General features: G+C 41.7%; 1 protein-coding gene across 6 annotated transcripts; it reads left to right on the top strand.

The window, feature by feature from the left end:
- Positions 1 to 97: 97 nt before the first annotated feature.
- Positions 98 to 17216, top strand: dazap1 (DAZ associated protein 1). Of its 6 annotated transcripts, XR_013968521.1 has the most exons (13): positions 101 to 281; positions 1979 to 2019; positions 3076 to 3242; positions 3619 to 3684; positions 4163 to 4270; positions 5030 to 5078; positions 8696 to 8778; positions 11261 to 11414; positions 12187 to 12216; positions 12492 to 12656; positions 12938 to 13105; positions 14742 to 15784; positions 16278 to 16366. XR_013968521.1 is itself a non-coding variant. In XM_080832485.1 (12 exons), exons 1-12 carry the CDS (start codon positions 214 to 216, stop codon positions 14912 to 14914), a joined length of 1260 nt encoding a protein of 419 aa, XP_080688611.1. In that variant the 5' UTR covers positions 98 to 213; the 3' UTR covers positions 14915 to 16202. The 6 variants fall into 6 exon arrangements, 5 of the variants coding, with proteins under 5 accessions (XP_080688611.1, XP_080688610.1, XP_080688612.1 ...); XM_080832485.1 differs by lacking the exon at positions 16278 to 16366 and having other exon boundaries at positions 98 to 281; positions 12492 to 12644; positions 14742 to 16202; XM_080832484.1 differs by lacking the exon at positions 16278 to 16366 and having other exon boundaries at positions 14742 to 16202.
- Positions 17217 to 17552: the final 336 nt, after the last annotated feature.

Below are 17552 nucleotides of genomic sequence, written 5' to 3'. Positions count from 1 at the left end.
GTTTTCTACAGTCCAATAGTGTAAATGCAAGTAACGTAACCCAAAGATTTTTTCACGATATGACTACATGTCCCAGTGAATTTCAAACCCCTGCTGGAAGACCCCGTGGCGAACGCGTCGGCATTGCGCAGATTCGGTTTGAACCTGGAGCGGAGTGACCTTCCCTGGGAGGAGAGTTGAGCAGATCAGAGGCAGAATTCACACAGAGCACCGATGGTAACTCTCCAGTCCGCCGCTCCTGCCTCAGAAATGAACAACAACTTAGTGGGAGATGAAGTGGGGTAAGATGACAATTGGCACAGCCAAAGAAAAAAAAACAGTATTGTATTGTGGATGGAGGTTCTATTTCTCTGTCAGTCTAACACTGACATATCTACCCCCAAAAGCCGGGTGTCTTGTCTGCCTAAGTTTGACATCGACTTAGCTAACGATAGCTGTCAAATAGCAAATAGCTTATTTAAAGTCTTGTAACGTTAACATTAGGTGATTTAAAAATTACAGCGCACTACAGTGTGTTTATGCATTACAGCAGCTGTTCATGTTCATGTGGTCTTTTTTTGGTAGTACTGTGGTACTTGTGCTGTTGAACCGGAATGTACATCCATACATCTCAAATTGGAAGGTGATTATGTTGACAGTTAGCTGGCTAGCTTACTGTTTTACTTGCTAGGTAGCTAGCTAACATCGTTAGCAAGTAACGTTACGCTAACTAACGTCGGCTACCGAGAAAGCTATTGTCTGTCAAACTTTGAGCCGGTGGCCAAGTGTCACTTCTTCAACGTTCTTTTTAACTAGGCCCAGTCTCAATCGTTTCACCAACGGCTTATTTGGCTCAGTCGGGTTCAGTGAGGTGTCTATATTGCCATGTCCTGTGTCCTCTAAGCGTTCAAGTTGGTTTATTCATTGGTTCTTCCGTAGCTAGCTAGCTCATTAGCCAATGTTAGCCTTGATGGCTAATGTTAAGTGGACTGGAAATGTCTTGCCAGTGTTTCACTGTATCTTCTGATACTACAGCCCATTGACGACCGAAAAAATTGAGAGCTACCTTCAAAACTTGCTGTGACGCTTCATATTGGACATTAACAACGGTGTCTTATTCTTTAGGTCCACCATAATTTGCTACTGTTTGCCCTTATCTAATGGTTCAACGTAACACTTGTATAGTTAGTTAGGAGTGGATGCGTAATGTAGGCTTGTGTGCTGTCTCTTCGCGTTAACGTTAGCTGAATTTGCAGATGTTGAGCGAGCTCCGTAGTTTGATGATGGTTCTGTAGAGACCAGAACAGCTTGTCGGTATTATTTCTGTTATGACCTTGGCACATGGCACGCAGTGTTTTAGGTAGGTAATGTCACTATAAATCTGTCGTGGTACTCCTGTGACCAAATGCTTTATGCGGGATACAAATATGATCTTTAACCAATGTTAGTTACCCTGTCAATTCTTTATCTATTTGCAGTCCTTCGTCTTAACAATAAAGACTTTGTTCAGCAAACCTCATCTTAACGAAATACGAAAGTTACATTAAACGTCTTGCACGGGAGATAACGCGGTTATCAGTGGACCAGGGAGGCAATTTGCCACTTGATAGTTTCTCCAGCCCAGGCCATAAACTGAGAGCGGCCAATCCTCCTATGTATTATAGAACGCTGATGCGGTGCATTCAGTTTATGCAGTACTAGTATTTCAGCTCATTAAATATAGTCTTTTTGCCTGTGATGCTTATAGATGTGTTTACGAAGGATGTTAATGCAACTAGTAAATGTAATGTAATGATATCGACATATTAGTTATTTGTGTGAGTTATTTAAGTCTTAAATATACCCCAGACTTTGTCAGTTTCTATTATTGCATAATATATTTCATTGACACTGGGAATTTAACATGAACCATTAGTTATGCCAGCAGGTCTAACTAATAATAATTCAGTTTTGACATGACTGTACAACAAAGCAATTTATGTTTGTTCTCTCTGTTCAGGAAGCTTTTTGTGGGGGGTTTAGACTGGAGTACCACACAGGGTAAGTTGATTGTCTTGTTATTTTATGGTTAATGGTAAATACCATTGAGTTGTTGTAGTTATTCATAAAGCACAAGGTTTTCTTGCTTTATGTCTCTCAACCATGTGTCATGCCAACCTTGTCTTTCAGTGTCACACGTTCAGATAGTTGGCTATATTGTGTATATTCTAGCGTATCTGCACATCTCCCATACTGCTGTCCTCTTTCTCTGGAATCTCCCAGGTTAAGCTACATGAAAACCCTACTTTTAATACAGCCAACCACAAAATGAAACCTCCAGTTGGCCCTTTCTCCTCCGTGTCACTCCAGTCCTCACTCATAGCTCAGAGTTTGTTTCTCTTGAGTGGTCCCCTGTGATCACAGTTGTGCTACTGTGCTGTCTCGCTTGGGGCTTTCACATGCCCTGTTGGGAGTGCGCTTGATCCGGCCACTGATGTGTTCACATTGAGTTCCGCATCCTGATGGCGCACCCCCCAAAGTCGACTTGACAAGCTCTCTCTCTCTCTTCCCCCACTGATCACTGATTTCTGCGGCCGCACCACAGGGCCTCCAGCCACACGTGTCAACGATGTGAGCCATGAAACGGCCTTGTGTTGCTGAAACCTGCCACAGCCCCCCCTCAATCCAAACCCTTCTCCCCTCCAGCCCAAGTACTGGGATGAGTTGAGTTTTGCCCAATGATCTCATAATGTAAGGTAATCAAGGCAGTAACCACATTCACAGCAGAGAGGGAGACTGCAAGGAAGGAGCTTGCAACGACTTACCGAATTAGAGAGGCACTAGAGGCATGAGCATGAAGTGATGGCCGAGATAAATGCTTTCTCCCTGTGAAGTCATCCGCCACATGAATTGAATTGATTCTGTTCCTTGGTGTCAAAACGAGAGGAAAATTACCAGTACTCTGAGAACAGATGATAGAACTCTATGTTTTTTTTTCTTCATATTCATCATGTTCCTATCATAGGGAGCAAATCTATCAGTGGATGCAACAGCAGGGTATCCTGAATTGGTCTGTTTGTTGCACCCATTTAATGGCTCTGTTCTCTTTGCTAATAGAGACGCTACGAAACTACTTCTCTCAGTATGGGGAAGTGGTGGATTGTGTTATCATGAAGGATAAAAGCACAAATCAATCACGGGGCTTTGGGTTTGTGAAGTTTAAAGACCCCAACTGTGTCCGGACGGTGCTGGAGACCAAACCTCACAACCTTGATGGAAGAAATGTGAGTACATTTTTATGTTATGCCTTTGGATGTAGGCATGTGCTTTCTGTGAATCTTACATCGATACAGCTAATGGGTTGCACAAAAAATGTAAATGTACAATAATTATAATTTGCAGCACGATCTACCGGAGACCTGGTGTAATTTTCTTTTTTGTGGCAGAGAAAAACCTAGCAAGGCCTCATGATTTTCCTTTGTGAAAATTAGCTAAAATGTTTAAATGTAATTATCAGCTACTGAGTTATTCATTACCTGCAACATAACTTTTAATCATATTTGATCACATGCCATGTTGCTGTGTCACATCACACAGATCTCAGCCGGTTTGGACAAATAGACAGGAATTGGGACTTACTGTTGTCTTTGTTGCCAACAGATTGATCCCAAGCCTTGTACTCCCCGAGGGATGCAACCTGAAAAGACCCGCACAAAGGAAGGCTGGGTAAGCTGTTTGTTGCGTCAAGGTCAATGTGACCCGCTTTCAGAAGTGGATACAGGGCAAGAGCATTAGATGGGGGAGGACGTAAAAAGGGTTCTAGATTGAAAGATCAGCGTGTCTGTCTCTGTCTAAAATATGTTGTTTACATACATGGGAGTTAAATTTAGCAAGAGCTGTTACATTTTTTTTGAATGTGGCATGATTGCAGTTTTATGTAGGAATAAGGTCTAATTGGACTTGTGGTTTCCTATCCATTTGGTGTGGAAAGTGAGTAGGGTCAGCTTTTTACACGCTCAGCACAAATCGAGAACATCAATGTGACGTCTCAAGAGCAGTAGCCTGAGGCCATAGCAGAGACATTAGCTGTCCTGGCTTCATTCAACAACACTACACTATAATCAACCTTACCTTCTCCATTAGAATTTATCTGATTTACTAAAAAAATTGTGTTTTTTTTGTTGTCTTTTTTTTTTTTTAACAGAAGGCGGCAAAAAGTGATAGCAATAAATCTAAGAAGATATTTGTTGGTGGGATTCCTCACAACTGCGGGGAACCTGAACTCAGGGATTATTTTAACAGATTTGGTGTGGTGAGTTGTATAATGTTTTTTGTCCTGCCATGCTCAAAGTAGTAAATGATAGGTGCAGCACTTTCTAATGGATGCTCTCTCACTTTAAATGTCACACATTTTGCTTGCATGCATAAATAATACAATCCATGTATTAGTTAATTAATGGATAGATAGTGTGTGTCATTCACTAATTTGTGCTCATGAATTGTTGTACTTTGTTTGTAGAATTACAGCTTTTGCAGTATTACAGTCTGATTCAAGACTTGTGCACATAAGAAATATTTGTTCTTAATGTTGTGCCATATGTAAATTAATTTTAATCGTTCTGAATCATCCAGAAAGTATCCACAGTTAACATTTAGCGCTGACCTTTTCCATTTTCACAAACAGATTGCATTAAACATTAAACACATGATACTTTCACCCAGCATTAAATACTACCTGGGAAATTACGAACAACTAGTTTGGATAGTTCATTTTGCGAGGCACCATGGGCTGTTTGATTTGAAATACTTTTAGGGTTTATTTCTTCACACACTATAAATGACTGAATGAAACAACTCATTATAAATTCTGAGAATTGCGTTTGAAAAAGCAGTTTGCACAAGAGAAGGGTAAAGTAGTGTGGATGCACAGTGAATGTGACCATGTGTTACTCTTCCCCCACTTTGGTGGGAGTCGATGCCCATATTAGAGGCAACATTTTCACATAATAAAAATATAAAATATGTCCAAATGTGTGATGTGCAGTTTTCTTAATGGTGTGTTTCATGTTAGGTCACAGAGGTGGTAATGATCTATGACGCGGAAAAACAGAGGCCTCGAGGTAAAATCTGGTCTTGTTTTCTCATATTCATGCTCTCCCTTCCACCACCCCATGACAAACTATTCTAACCCAAAGAGGGGGAAAACCTATCAAACAAAAATCTGTTGTAATGGAACATCCTCCTCATAACTGATTCTCTCTCCATACCTCACTCATGACCCACCCAGTCACACATGCTGCATCCAGCATGCCCAACTCCTCCGCCATGCGATCTGGGCGTTGCATGGTGAGAAAGCAAACCCAATTGCATCAGCATGAAGTTCAGACGTAATACTCATGGTGTTGTGTGGTAGATTCAGCCAATGGTGCATTTACACAATGGCTGTAGTTTGTTGTGAGAATTTGTTCTGTTGGTGTGTTGAAAAGCATGCGTTTTTGGAACTCATTTGTCTTTTGTCTATTTTATTTGTTATAATTGTGACCACCTAAAGGCTGTTATACCACGTACCAGCCAGTGAACTGCATAATGATTCAGTGGTCCTAGTTTGTTGTCAAAATGAAAGCATATAGATGGGTCGTATTTTAAATGAAATGGTTGGCAATGTTAAAAACTTTTGTAGCCATAATGGAGGTAGGATATCCTATTGGTATAACAAAATGTTGGACAAATGGCTGAAAATGATTAGATTTTGTTGTATGAAGTGAATATAGCGAGACCTAGCCATTTAATGAAAAGAGTGACTAGACTTAGTTTGAGTGTTGAAATTGGTATTAGGAAGTACAATAAACCTGGGAGTTGAATCACTGAAGAATTAAAGTTTGAGTATGAGGACAGCTTCTGCACAGGGGTTGTGTAAAATCGTCTGGTGCAAAACCACACCAACACATATATGAACGAACAATTCCTCACAGATCTCTGTTTTCATAGCTATCTCTTTGGGTAGACCTGGAATAGTTTGTCATTTGAATTTACACTTTCAGTTTAAAATCAAATAGAAAAGGCTTCACAAATTGTGCTGTAGATTGATTAAAACACCCCTTTTTGTTGTAATTCATATTTAACATTTAGACACTGAATAAGTTTTATTTCCTTACATTGACCTAGACATTATTTACGTGCTAAATTGCATATTAAGTGTTTTTCATGTAGAAATTAAGTACTTTTGTAAGTAAGTCCTATCTTTCTCTTCTGTCCCCCCTTTTCCTTGTGAAATTGTTTGGATGAATGTGATTAACTCTGTCTCTTTTTTAAGATGTTCTTTTCTCCTTTAGGTCATAGTGTACTGAGTGGTACCACAAAGATATAGGTCTGTTGCGCCAATGACATGGGCTGTGTGTTCAAGAGGTGTAGACAAGGTTTATGGGGACATTGTGGATTACCCACTTCATGAACCAGGTTACAAATATGTAGAACTGTGGAAGTTACGAGATGTAACCCAATTTTGTGGATAAGGCCTACAATGTCCGACTGTGAATATGAGCTCTTGTTTTGGTGAATTAGAATGGTTGTTCCAAAGTGGAAGACGATACAAGAGATGAAAGTGGATGATTAATTTCATCCAGTCAAGCACCCTGGTGGGTTTGCTGGGAATAGCAGAACTCAAGAATTAAATGTTAGTGTTGAATTACGAGACCACAAAACAAAAGCCAAATTAAGGCCCAATGAATGAAAGAGAGAATGAATGAATTAACATTCTTCGCACCGAAAGGAATTTGTCTCCAACAGTGTGAGCACTCGAAGCAATGGCAGACAGTTACAGTGTATTTTAAATCAAATGCCACTGTCATCTTGCTTCCGCCCCACCCCCCACCCCACCACCTGTGCTCAAATGACTAATCGAAATGACACAGAGCAGAGAGTGGGTTTACTTTATCCTTGTTGATGGCAGTCCGGCTGGCTGATGGTGGACTTTGTCCTCTAGATATGTGCATACTGTGACCTGGCTCACTTTACGGATGCCGACTAACCAGCGAGTGTCCTTAGGCATCCTTCACTGCTCTGATGCCTTTTGCAGCTGTCGTAACAACCTTCAGAATTGAGATCATGGTCAAGGTCGAGTGGTATATTTAGTTGTGAATCACACAGATGGGCATTGCTTCATGTAAGTATTTGGAAGTGTTCACATCCCCTTGCTCTCACAGGGCCCTGAATCGGAATCAGGTTAGATCCCAGTGTGCAAGGCTCTCGCAACCTAATTCTGCCACCAGTGTAAGTTTATTTGATCAGCGCAAAACTAGTTCAGAGTTGTTGGATGGTGCTCCAGCATAGTTTGTGCATGGTCGTTGTTGTTGCCAGGAGCTAACTGGAGGTTCACATTTGTCTTTGTCAGATAATAATGGTATAGAATCAGGGTTTAGTTTCTGCAGAACACAAAAACCTTTAAGGTGGCAAAGTTAAGATTTGAGGTCAGGTTTTTCCACATTGTATGTAACCCATATAAACTGCACCAGGGAAATCAATGGGACCCAAATTCTTCTTGGGAAAAAAAAAAGTTTGAGTGCAGTTATACAGTAGGTGTAGCCCAAGACTTAGAATTGGAATTTGTATTCGCACAGTGCTTTATAAAAAGCTGGTCAGGTGTTAAAAAGAAGAGAGGCAGAGATCATTCATTTGTTTGCTAACTTGTTCCTCAGATTCTTCGTATAAAGGAGTGAGAAAAATCAGCAACAAAGTTAATGTCTTATCCAGACTGTTCTGTGGTTAACCTGGAACACAGTGTTGATTTTGTGATTTTTTTTTGTAATTATTTATCCAATGTAAGTTGGTTACCCTTGAGACGTGTTCTATATAGACGCCCTCCGTGCCCCCTTTAAGCAGAGCAGTGTAAACTGTACACTTGCGCATCTGTGTTGAAAGAGGAAAAGAAACTTTGGTTACACCTCACGAAACAGACAGCAACATCTCTTTGCTGTCATATTTGGGAAAGAACTACGGCCTATATCTTTGTGCTGCTGTTATAAGATGTATTTAAATTGCTCTCTATATATATTGATATTGTGTCAAACAAGGCTTATCCTGGTTTTGCACAAAGAAAGCTTTGGGAAAGCTTGGAGACAGCCTTTCAACAATGTACAACTTTGGTTCACCATCTTAAGTTGTCTTTAATTTCCTTTTGTTTTGGTTTTGTTGCACATTACCAAGTGTACGACTGCTGCCAGCATTTGCTACTCAACAATAATACAAGGGGCAAGATCAAGCTGGCGTTGGGATGAGATTGTGAGGGGGCTGTCAATCATGTCCATAGTTTATAGCGCTTAGAGCACTGCTCCTGCAATGCTTTTTCATCACAAGACTAAGATTAAGATGATAGTAGCAACTGTCCGGCACCTCATAATGACATCACTTTGGCAGAAATATTAACAGGCAGAGTTGGAATATTTTAGGCTGGTAGGCCTAGAGGGCTTAATGCTTTGTCATCATGGTCCATCGAGAAGAAGTAGCATGTGTTAGGATTGTAGTCCCCCCCCCCCCCTTCCCCCCAAGCCCTTGTTTTCTTCAGGGCTGGCGACGTCATCCCAACCCCAGGGGCCTCCAGCTCTGCCTTGATGGACCCCCTTGGGCTTTCCTCTCCCCCCCCCCCCCCCCCCCCCCTTCTCCCTACCCCTTAAAATGTTCTTCATCTTGTGATATCACAAAAACACCCTGCTACCTTGATTCACTTTTGGTCGTTGGCTAGGTTTTGGATTTATTACTTTCGAGGCCGAACAATCAGTGGACCAGGCTGTCAACATGCATTTTCACGACATCATGGGCAAAAAAGTGTGTAGTTGTAGTTTAATTTTACCCTTAAGCTGAAACTGAGGCTTGGGCGACACGGGTCACGAAAGCTGTTTGTCACACACCCCTGTGCAAATGGAAAGTTGTCTTTCATTTTAAAGTTTAAGTTTGGCCTCTACTAGTAGTCCATCTAGTGATTTTAATTGCTCTCTTATTCCATTCGTATCCAGATTTGATAACTAGTCAGTGTCAGATTAGACAAAAAAAATCAAATATACAACTCAACATATAATTTGCAACCTCTAGTCGCTCAAGGCTCAGTTTAATTGGACCACTCCTTTAGGATGTCTGGTGTTACATAGATATCCCCTGAAACCTGAAATACCCTTCAAAATGTGAATCTAAGAATTGATAGTTTGGATTTTTTTTTATCTTGGTGGAAGTCACCTAAAGGACTGGTCACTTTCATTTTCTGTTTGTTTTTCATTTTTCTTTTCATTTCAATTGTTTGTTTTATTTTGTTTTTGTTTTCTGCCAGGTCACTTACAGTTTGAGTGCTAAGCATTTACTTGATGAGTTGCTTAAAAGAAAAAAGAGAAATAGCTAGAGGACAATCTCAATTAAGTGACCTCCATTTTAGAATCTCCATACTGTGTCATTCATTCAAAGTCCATGAGTAATAAGTAGCCACACAGATCACTTGGAGGTTTAATTTTTACCTCTCTTTGTAGAGAAATGTAATCATGCTTTAGCTCAAGCCATGTCTTGGTGATGGTGCCTTCCCCTTTGGTCCTCAGAATAATTTTCCCATTATACATTTAATTGGGGTTATGAATTTTGGGATTTGAAGAAGCAGTGGGAAATACCTTTTCTTTTTTAACAGATGGTTGTGACCATGATCCCCCTGCACAGCATTGCATGTTAATGATTTCCTCTTGCAAGTTTCTGTCAGGGTCACATGGACAATTATTCCATTATTATGTGGAATCTTCAGTTTGCCACATATTTTGGCCATGTGGTGTTGCGATGGTGTAATCTTAATGTGCTCTTTCATGGTTACGACCTCCTTGAACCACTTTTTAAAGGGCCGTGCTGAGGGAAGTTTTTTTTCCCATAGATTCATACAGTTGGCAGCCTACATTTTTCTCTCCACCCAAAGCCCCCCCCCCCCCCCCCCTTTCTTATCCAGCACTCTCCTTGAATGTGTCCTGTTTTCCTAGAAAAGGGGCTGGGGCTCTTACCTGAGCCATTGTTCTTGATATGACATTATTGCAACTGGGACTTTTGGGAGGTGGGGGGGGGGGGCGGGGGGTTATACGGTGTTTTAAATTTAGAAACTGGAGCACATCAAACTGTTGCAAATCCCAGTCCTGGTGTTGGGTGGTAGAAGCCAGGCATCCATCACTCCCAGCCCTGGAAGCCCGCAGGGGTAGAGGAGGTAGCGAAGCCGGAGGGGAGGCGTGGATCGCTCGCTCACTACCACGTGTTGCTAATTGGGTCGACAGAAAGGGAGGAGAAGAGAAGCATGAAGGAGGGGGTGGGGAAAAAAAAGAACGTCACCACAGTTTTAAGACACTTTCAAGCAAGGAGAAGAATATCACGCCTCACTCCTGACGCAAGGTGACCCCAATAACTCAGCCTCTTTAGAGGCGGCACTCTATTTCTGTCCGACCCATACACCCCTCTAGATAGCCTGGTTTTTACAAACTGCTCAGTGAACTGCTGTTATCTCTGTGGTGGGGCACCACAAGAAAAGGGCTTTTTGAATGTTGCCCTGTTTTTAAGAACTAAGACTGGCTTGAGGCAAAGTGACATGACCCTCCACCAGAGTACAAGAGAGCTGGTACAAGAAGTCATGACTACAGTTAAAGTAGACTACAGCTACTTGCTAAAACAGCATTATTTTGTATTACTCATATTAGACACAGTATGAAGATTCGCCAATAATTTGAACTATGTTCATTATGAATATTCTGCATGTGTCTTTGAGTCTGCTAGATATAAGGTAATAGCACATGTCTACATCCATTTCCCTCTGAAATGCCACATAAATTAGATTGAGGTTAAACGTTAACTGGGGAAAGGTAAGTCATTTCAATTAGATTTACTCTTAATTGAAGGGCAAGTTTGTAGAGAATTGTATGCAGGGCAGGGCAATTCTATGTTTCTCTGATACGTCTTAGAAGGGACATTTGTGGATTCTAGTTTTAATGGATTAATATTATCCGGTTTTATTCCTCCACTATTTACATTGGGACATTCAACATTTAGCTATCCACATCATTAGTGCGTATATGTATCTGAGAAACATATTTTATGATAAGCATCCCCACAACATGCATACAGAGTTTGTTAATATACATATCAGTTTATAGCTATCCTATAATGCCCCAAGTAAGAGACTTAAACAAGATGTAACTTTAATAGAATATGTCAGGTTCAGACAGGTCCATGTTTAAAAAACAAAAAAAAATGATTGGAAAGTCTCGCCTTGCAAGTTGTGTTGTCATTGTCCTTTGTACAGGTTGAAGTGAAGAAGGCGGAACCCCGTGACAGCAAAGCTCCAGGCCCTGGGCAGATCGGAGCCAACCAATGGGGACCTAGGGGCATCTTGAGCGCAGCCAACGGCTGGTCAGCTCCACCAGCCCAGGGCTGGCAGCAGAGCTACGGACCTCAGGGTGAGTGTGGAAGTAGGGGACAGTGGGTGCAACACCCTGGCTAAATACTTCAAGGTGCATATTAAAGATTAAAGTGGCAAAGATATTTGTGTTAATCTTTGAGGAGAGTGTGCTCTGCTTCTCAGAAGGTTAGGTATTAGAGAGTGGTGTATATAGTTTTATGTTTTCCTAATGTTTGTTGAAAGATGCATTTTTCATCTTAACTTTAACAATTCAATTTAACTTAATTAATTAACACAAGTTGCTCGATACTACATTGCCCTTTGCTGCAAATTAGAATTACAAGTTTTGTTAGTCTCACTGATATATATGAGTAATTCTGCCAAAAGCAGTGCAAGAAAAACATTTTTTACTCCGACATTAAATGTAACCAGGTATTTTAACAAAGCTAGTAAAGACTGATACATTGATGCAAAGAATCTATTCAAAACATTATGTGCTGTGAACCAAATGTACTTTTTTATCAAACTGCACACCAGATGAAAGAACAGACTATTCCCATTCATCATGATTAACTACTTTTAATAATTTACACTCACATTAGTTGTGCCTTGCTGTCCCCTGTATTTTATTCTCTTAGTATATTTATATATGATTATTTATTCTTCAATGTACATTTTACTGAATGGTCTAATTTCAGCCTGTGAATTCATCACTTTTTGTGCGTTTGCCAAACATCTGGAGCACGTGTATGAAGCACAATTATAACTTTCACATGGTACAATGGGTTCTGTTGCCTTAGCTCACCTACATTGTTTTATTGTTGTTTCAGGGGTTTGGGTGTCCACAGGTCAACCCATAGGTAGGTTGCATTCGATCTCTGTGCTACATTGTGTCGTGGCAAGCAGAATTAACTGTTATCAAAGGGTCAAATGTGACATTAGGCCATACTGATAAGATTAAAATGCTGACCTTCAGACTGGAATTACCTGATCCTATTGCCTTATTGATGTATTGGTTGTGGTGGTCAATGCGTGAAACAGAATTAGGTTGATTAACTCAGGGCTCTTGTAGGTCCCATCTACAGATCCAAAAACATGAGCCCTAAACCTGTTCCTTACTTTGTTTGTCAAACAGGTGGGTACGGCCCCCCTTTACAAGCGGGCCGGGGAGCCCCAGCACAACCCCCCTCACCATTCAATGCTTTCCTCGTCACGGCAACCCCAGCCGGCGGCTTTGCGGCACCTCAGGGATACCCACAGCAGGGCTACAGCACACCTCCTCAGTTTGGTCAGTCTTGGGGTAAAGGCTCCTCTCTCTCTTTTAATAACAACATATTGCTGCTATGTTTAGGGCAAGGAGTATTTCTCCATATGAGAATATGACATTGTTTGAAATTGTTTAACTATTTTAAGAATGTTGCCATGATATTGGGCATGGTTTGGTAGTTTCTTTTAAATACATCCATACATCCCTTACAGGTGCAGTGTGTAGAAGCCAAACATGTGCTCTCAGATTAATCCAGAGATCTCTTATGTTTCGCTCTCACCCGCATTGGCTGGATGTCTTATGTGTTTCAACAGGCTACAGTTTCGGAACGCCTCAAGGTGACCAGTTTGTGCCGCAGGGGATGCCTCCACCCCCCACCACCCCGGGGACCGCACCCCTAGGCTTTGCCCCTGCCACCACCCCTACTCAGGACATGAGCAAAGCCGCCACGGGTCAGCCAGACTTCCCCTACAGCCAATATGGTGCGTGTCCCTCCTCACAAATGGCCCACCCATGCGCACCCATTCAGACGCGCTCAGGGTCCCAGTTCCATCTGCTTTTAAGTTTTCTGGTTTCCTAAAAACAGGACAAGAGGGATTTGACTGACTGATAAAGTAGGGGTTGGAAAACGGCAAGAGATGATTAAAAATCCGTAAAGTTGTTAATACAAGACCCTCTTGTGCTTTAAGTTTGCGTATTGACTTAGGATTTAACATCATTGGGATGTGCCCCAGCATTGGGAAGCACTTGTACTAGCCTAACATGTTCATAATTCAGATACAGACACATACACACACACCGAAGACACAAAAACCTACTTGCCACAATCCCCTGTTATTCAGTGGCTCATTTCTGCTGTGAAACTGCCCCCCTTTTCATGCACAACCAGCAGAGAGCTTGTCTTGACACCCATGGAGCTTTGGCTGTATGACACGCCTGCCAGCTGAGCTCATAGCCCCTCTGCTGTACCCATCCCCTCCCCCACCCCCCCTCCTGTGCTCTGCATCCCTGCACTGGATCACTGTTATTTCCACTGGGCTTCTGCTGTCAGCTGCTCCGAGCTTTGCAGACTGGTAACCGATGGTGTGTGTTCAAATTAGATCATCCTGTGTTGCACTTTGCTTCGAGGGATATGTGTTTTTTTATGACTGTAACTATATTATTATTTTTTATTAAAATTGGTCACGCCATTATGGCAACATGGCTGGCCGTTTGAAATGTTGCATGATGTTACAATCTGCCCCTCCCCCTACCCAACCCAAACCAAGACATATTAATCCTCATATTAATATCTCACCTGATCTTGGGAGTATCTTATCCTGTCCTGACCCTGTTTTTAAGCACATGTGGTGTTGAAACTAATTTCCCCCATCTATCTTTTTTAAATGTATTTCTGTAGACAATTAAACGGCACTAGGCAATGTCTTGACCTATTTGTGTACTGAATAAGATCCTCATCTGGCACTGTGATTTAAAAGCTCACCCACAAATCCAACATTTTGTGGAAAAGGAATCCCTGAATCAGCACCTGGCAATAGTTGATAAACTAGATCAGGACATCTGAGACCAGCTCTAATGCTTTTGGGGATTGTGAAGGATTACATGAACAAATAGCGAAGCCACAGAGGGGTTGTACCTCTTTATTTCAGAGGTTTGGCTTTTAGCTATGTAAGTCTGTGGGGAATTGTGTTCAACAGTTGAATAGTTAAATAATCTGAGCTTCCACAGTGTTTGGAGGAAGCAAATCCATTTCTGTTGTGTGTGTGTACCATGCCTGTGCTTTGCCTCCATCCAGCTGCTAATCACTAGGCACTAAGCAAGACACCCATACGCTCAAAGGTAGCAAAGGACAGCGGCCGCCCATTTACACTTACTTGTCTATGTTTGAATAATGATAACCACTAGTTTTAGTTTTTGATCTACTCATTTGCGATAAGCCACAGCACAGTTCAGATGTTCTGATTGAAACAAGACAAAAAACAATGACAAAACCGTCAACATAAGAGCCATCTGTAGATAGCTTTCAACTGTGGGCTACCATCCCCTCTAGAAGAAGCCATATTGTTAAGTCAGCGTCTCTGGGTTTAGTCAACCTGGTCTCCCTCATCTCCCTGCTAGGCTTGGGTAACTATCCTCAGGACCCCTCATCCTACGGACCCACACGTCCCTCACACACTTATGGTCAGGATGAGCAGGGATATAGTGCAGGTAGGTGTGAGCATTGCCTTTCACAAACACTCAATTTAAAAAAAGTCAACCGTAGCAGACATTCAGTCCATAGCATCATTTAAAGCTGCAGTATCCATTCTCATTTGGTCTTTATAGACTTATTTTTCCCCTTCATGTTCTTCTCATTTTCCCCCTTCTCCTCCTCCCTTGCTTCCTGGTGTAATTTTGTGCACCTGTGCACACATTACATCAGCCTTTTTCACATCCCGCTCTGGTGTGGTAATGTACAGCTGCATGCTCCCCATCTAGAGTTGAAAGTTTTGCCCAAAACTATTTCATTGTGACAACAACCCAAAAAAGGAGAGAAATTAATTATTTCAATGACTGGCAGTACAGTAAAATAAGGGCGGCTGAAGATGGCCAACCTGTTATTCCAGCCGGGCCTAGTTGGTCTCTTCCGTCAGCAGCTGTGCTTTATCACGCTTTCCACGCTCGCTTCTCTCTGCATGTCCTTGCTCTCTCGTGCTGCCTTTCTCTCTGCATTGCTTTGCTGGTGAAAGGATGATCTAATTACAACAAGAAAAAGGGGCTCCATGGTTGTCCTTATCCTGTCTGGGTGTACAGTGGTTCCTTTTCAGTTTTTTTTCCTTTTCTTGTCAGTTCTTTGTTCTCTTTATTTCCTCCTTTTGTCACTTTATGTATTATGTGAGACCCTCCTTCTGACTGCTGCGAGAACCTCTCTAGAGAGGAATGTCTTAAGAAATTCTCTGTCTCCAATCTTCCAATGACTTTTGTTTTCTTTTTAGGACCGGTGTCTTGTCAGCAGTCCTTTCCTCCCTCCGCATTCCTTAATGACTTTCTGTCGGCTCATGGGCACATTGTTATTTGAACATATGGAGATTCAAAATCAATTGACTACACAGCCAACCTAAAAATCTTTCAGCATAAAGTTTTCCTTTCACCATCTCTGCCAAAGCCTCCCTGCCTTTCAGGTGTCTGAACTTTGTGTGTTATGCAACATCCCGCAATTGAGTCCATAAGCATTTCCTGGTAGACAACTCAGGCACCATGTTTAGCTTCTTTAATTCATGCCGATTTTAATATAGGCTAATCCAGTCCAGATATTACATTCTCAGTCACACACATAAGGTACAGTGTTGTATTGGAATTGGTCCTCAACATACAGTGCTGTAGAGGTTTTACCCCATAAGCCCTTTGATAACGTGGTGCTGTACTCTTCAGAGAGCTTTATCTCGGGGCCCTGAGGCCAATTTCTGCTGAGCGTGTTGATGGATCAAAGCCAATGCAAATACATATTAAACAAGGTGCAGCAGTTCAGTGTCAACCAGTTAATACAGCCCTGAATTTGTTTCTGATAGATTTTATATACTCAAACTCCCTTTCTTGTGTTTTGCATGTGTTTTAACTTGTGTCTCTGTGTGTGTGTGTGTGTGTGTGTGTGTGTGTGTGTGCTTCTGAACGCAGGTTACGGCCAGGACCTGACCGGGTTTGGGCACAGTTTCGCAGACCCCACCCAGCAAACAGCCTCTTACGCGGCCCCGACGGCACAGCCCTCAGCAGGCCCCCAGGCCGCGGCCAACAACTTCGCCCGCGGCCAGAACCACAACGTCCAGGGCTTCCATCCCTACCGTCGCTGAGGCCACGCATCCAGCGGGCCCAAAAACGTCAGGGAAACAGAAACACACACACACACACACACACACACACACACACACACACACACACAACAAGTGACTTCTGGTCGCAATGGAGATACAGAACTGGATTTCTTGGGTGGTTGTTGAGTTCTTTTTTTCTTCTTGAACATTTGAAAACGTATATTGATGAAAGAAACGAAACAAACAAAACAAAACAAAACAAACAAAATGACAAAAATTACACAAAAAAAAAAATCCTTCTTACACATCCCAGAAGAGTCTTGATTTGCTCTGTTATGGTCTCACACATACACACACTAAAATGTAGGAGAACGGACTACTAAAAAGCTACTCGGAGCAAGATGTTTTCTCTCATGTTTTGTATTTGGGCCGAAACTACTTAGCAATATGTTTGAACTATCTGGGCCAACATCAGCACAGAGAAGACAAACCAGATACAGGAGTTACAGGGTCTTTATTCAGCTTTAAAATGGAGTAGGGAAAAAAATTAATATTTTTATTTTTCATTTTGTGGATTTTGTTTACTTTCTGAGCCTTTGAACGTTTTATTTTTAAGTTTGTTTAAAAATGAAAAAATATGAATATATATTATACACCTAAACTGTGCAATTTTTTTAATGAATTTTGTACGACTCTGTGCGCTTTGCTTGTTTTTTATTTAAGGATGTAGACTTCCCTCAGGTGGCTGGCTCAGTGCATTTTGCACTGGCGCGACAAAAAGGAAATTTTATTTGAAATAAATGATTTAAAATTATGCTGGTGTGTTTGTGTGTGTGTGGCACATTTACCCCAACAGCAGTGTGTACATTGTCAGTTGTTGTTAATATGGTGATCTATTCTTTAAAGTGATTTACAAAACAAACTAAAAATTACTTTCAGACCGCTTGGAAATCTGAATATTTGTGTCACACTTATCAGGTACACTGGGTGAGGTTTAATGTAAGTGCCTAAATTAAATATACATTTCTGTAAAAGGAGTCAATTATGTTGGTCACAGTGACGTTGCCGGTTTCTTCTCATGCTCATGCTCCTGTCACGCCTGCCCCTGACCCAGGGTGCCCAGAGAGCCTAGCTGTCAGCC

This window comes from Sprattus sprattus (genome assembly GCF_963457725.1).
Source record: "Sprattus sprattus genome assembly, chromosome: 2".
Lineage (NCBI taxonomy): Eukaryota > Metazoa > Chordata > Actinopteri > Clupeiformes > Clupeidae > Sprattus > Sprattus sprattus.
The sequence above is the reverse complement of the archived record's forward strand: the minus strand, read 5'-3'. Positions and strand labels throughout refer to the sequence as shown.

Coding starts and splice junctions, on each gene's coding strand:
- dazap1 (XM_080832483.1), top strand. CDS start 214: ATGGTAACTCTCCAGTCCGCCGCTCCTGCCTCAGAAATGAACAACAAC. Junction 2,020..3,075: donor AGACTGGAGTACCACACAGG/GTAAGTTGATTG, acceptor CTTTGCTAATAG/AGACGCTACGAAACTACTTC. Junction 12,217..12,491: donor GTCCACAGGTCAACCCATAG/GTAGGTTGCATT, acceptor TTTGTCAAACAG/GTGGGTACGGCCCCCCTTTA.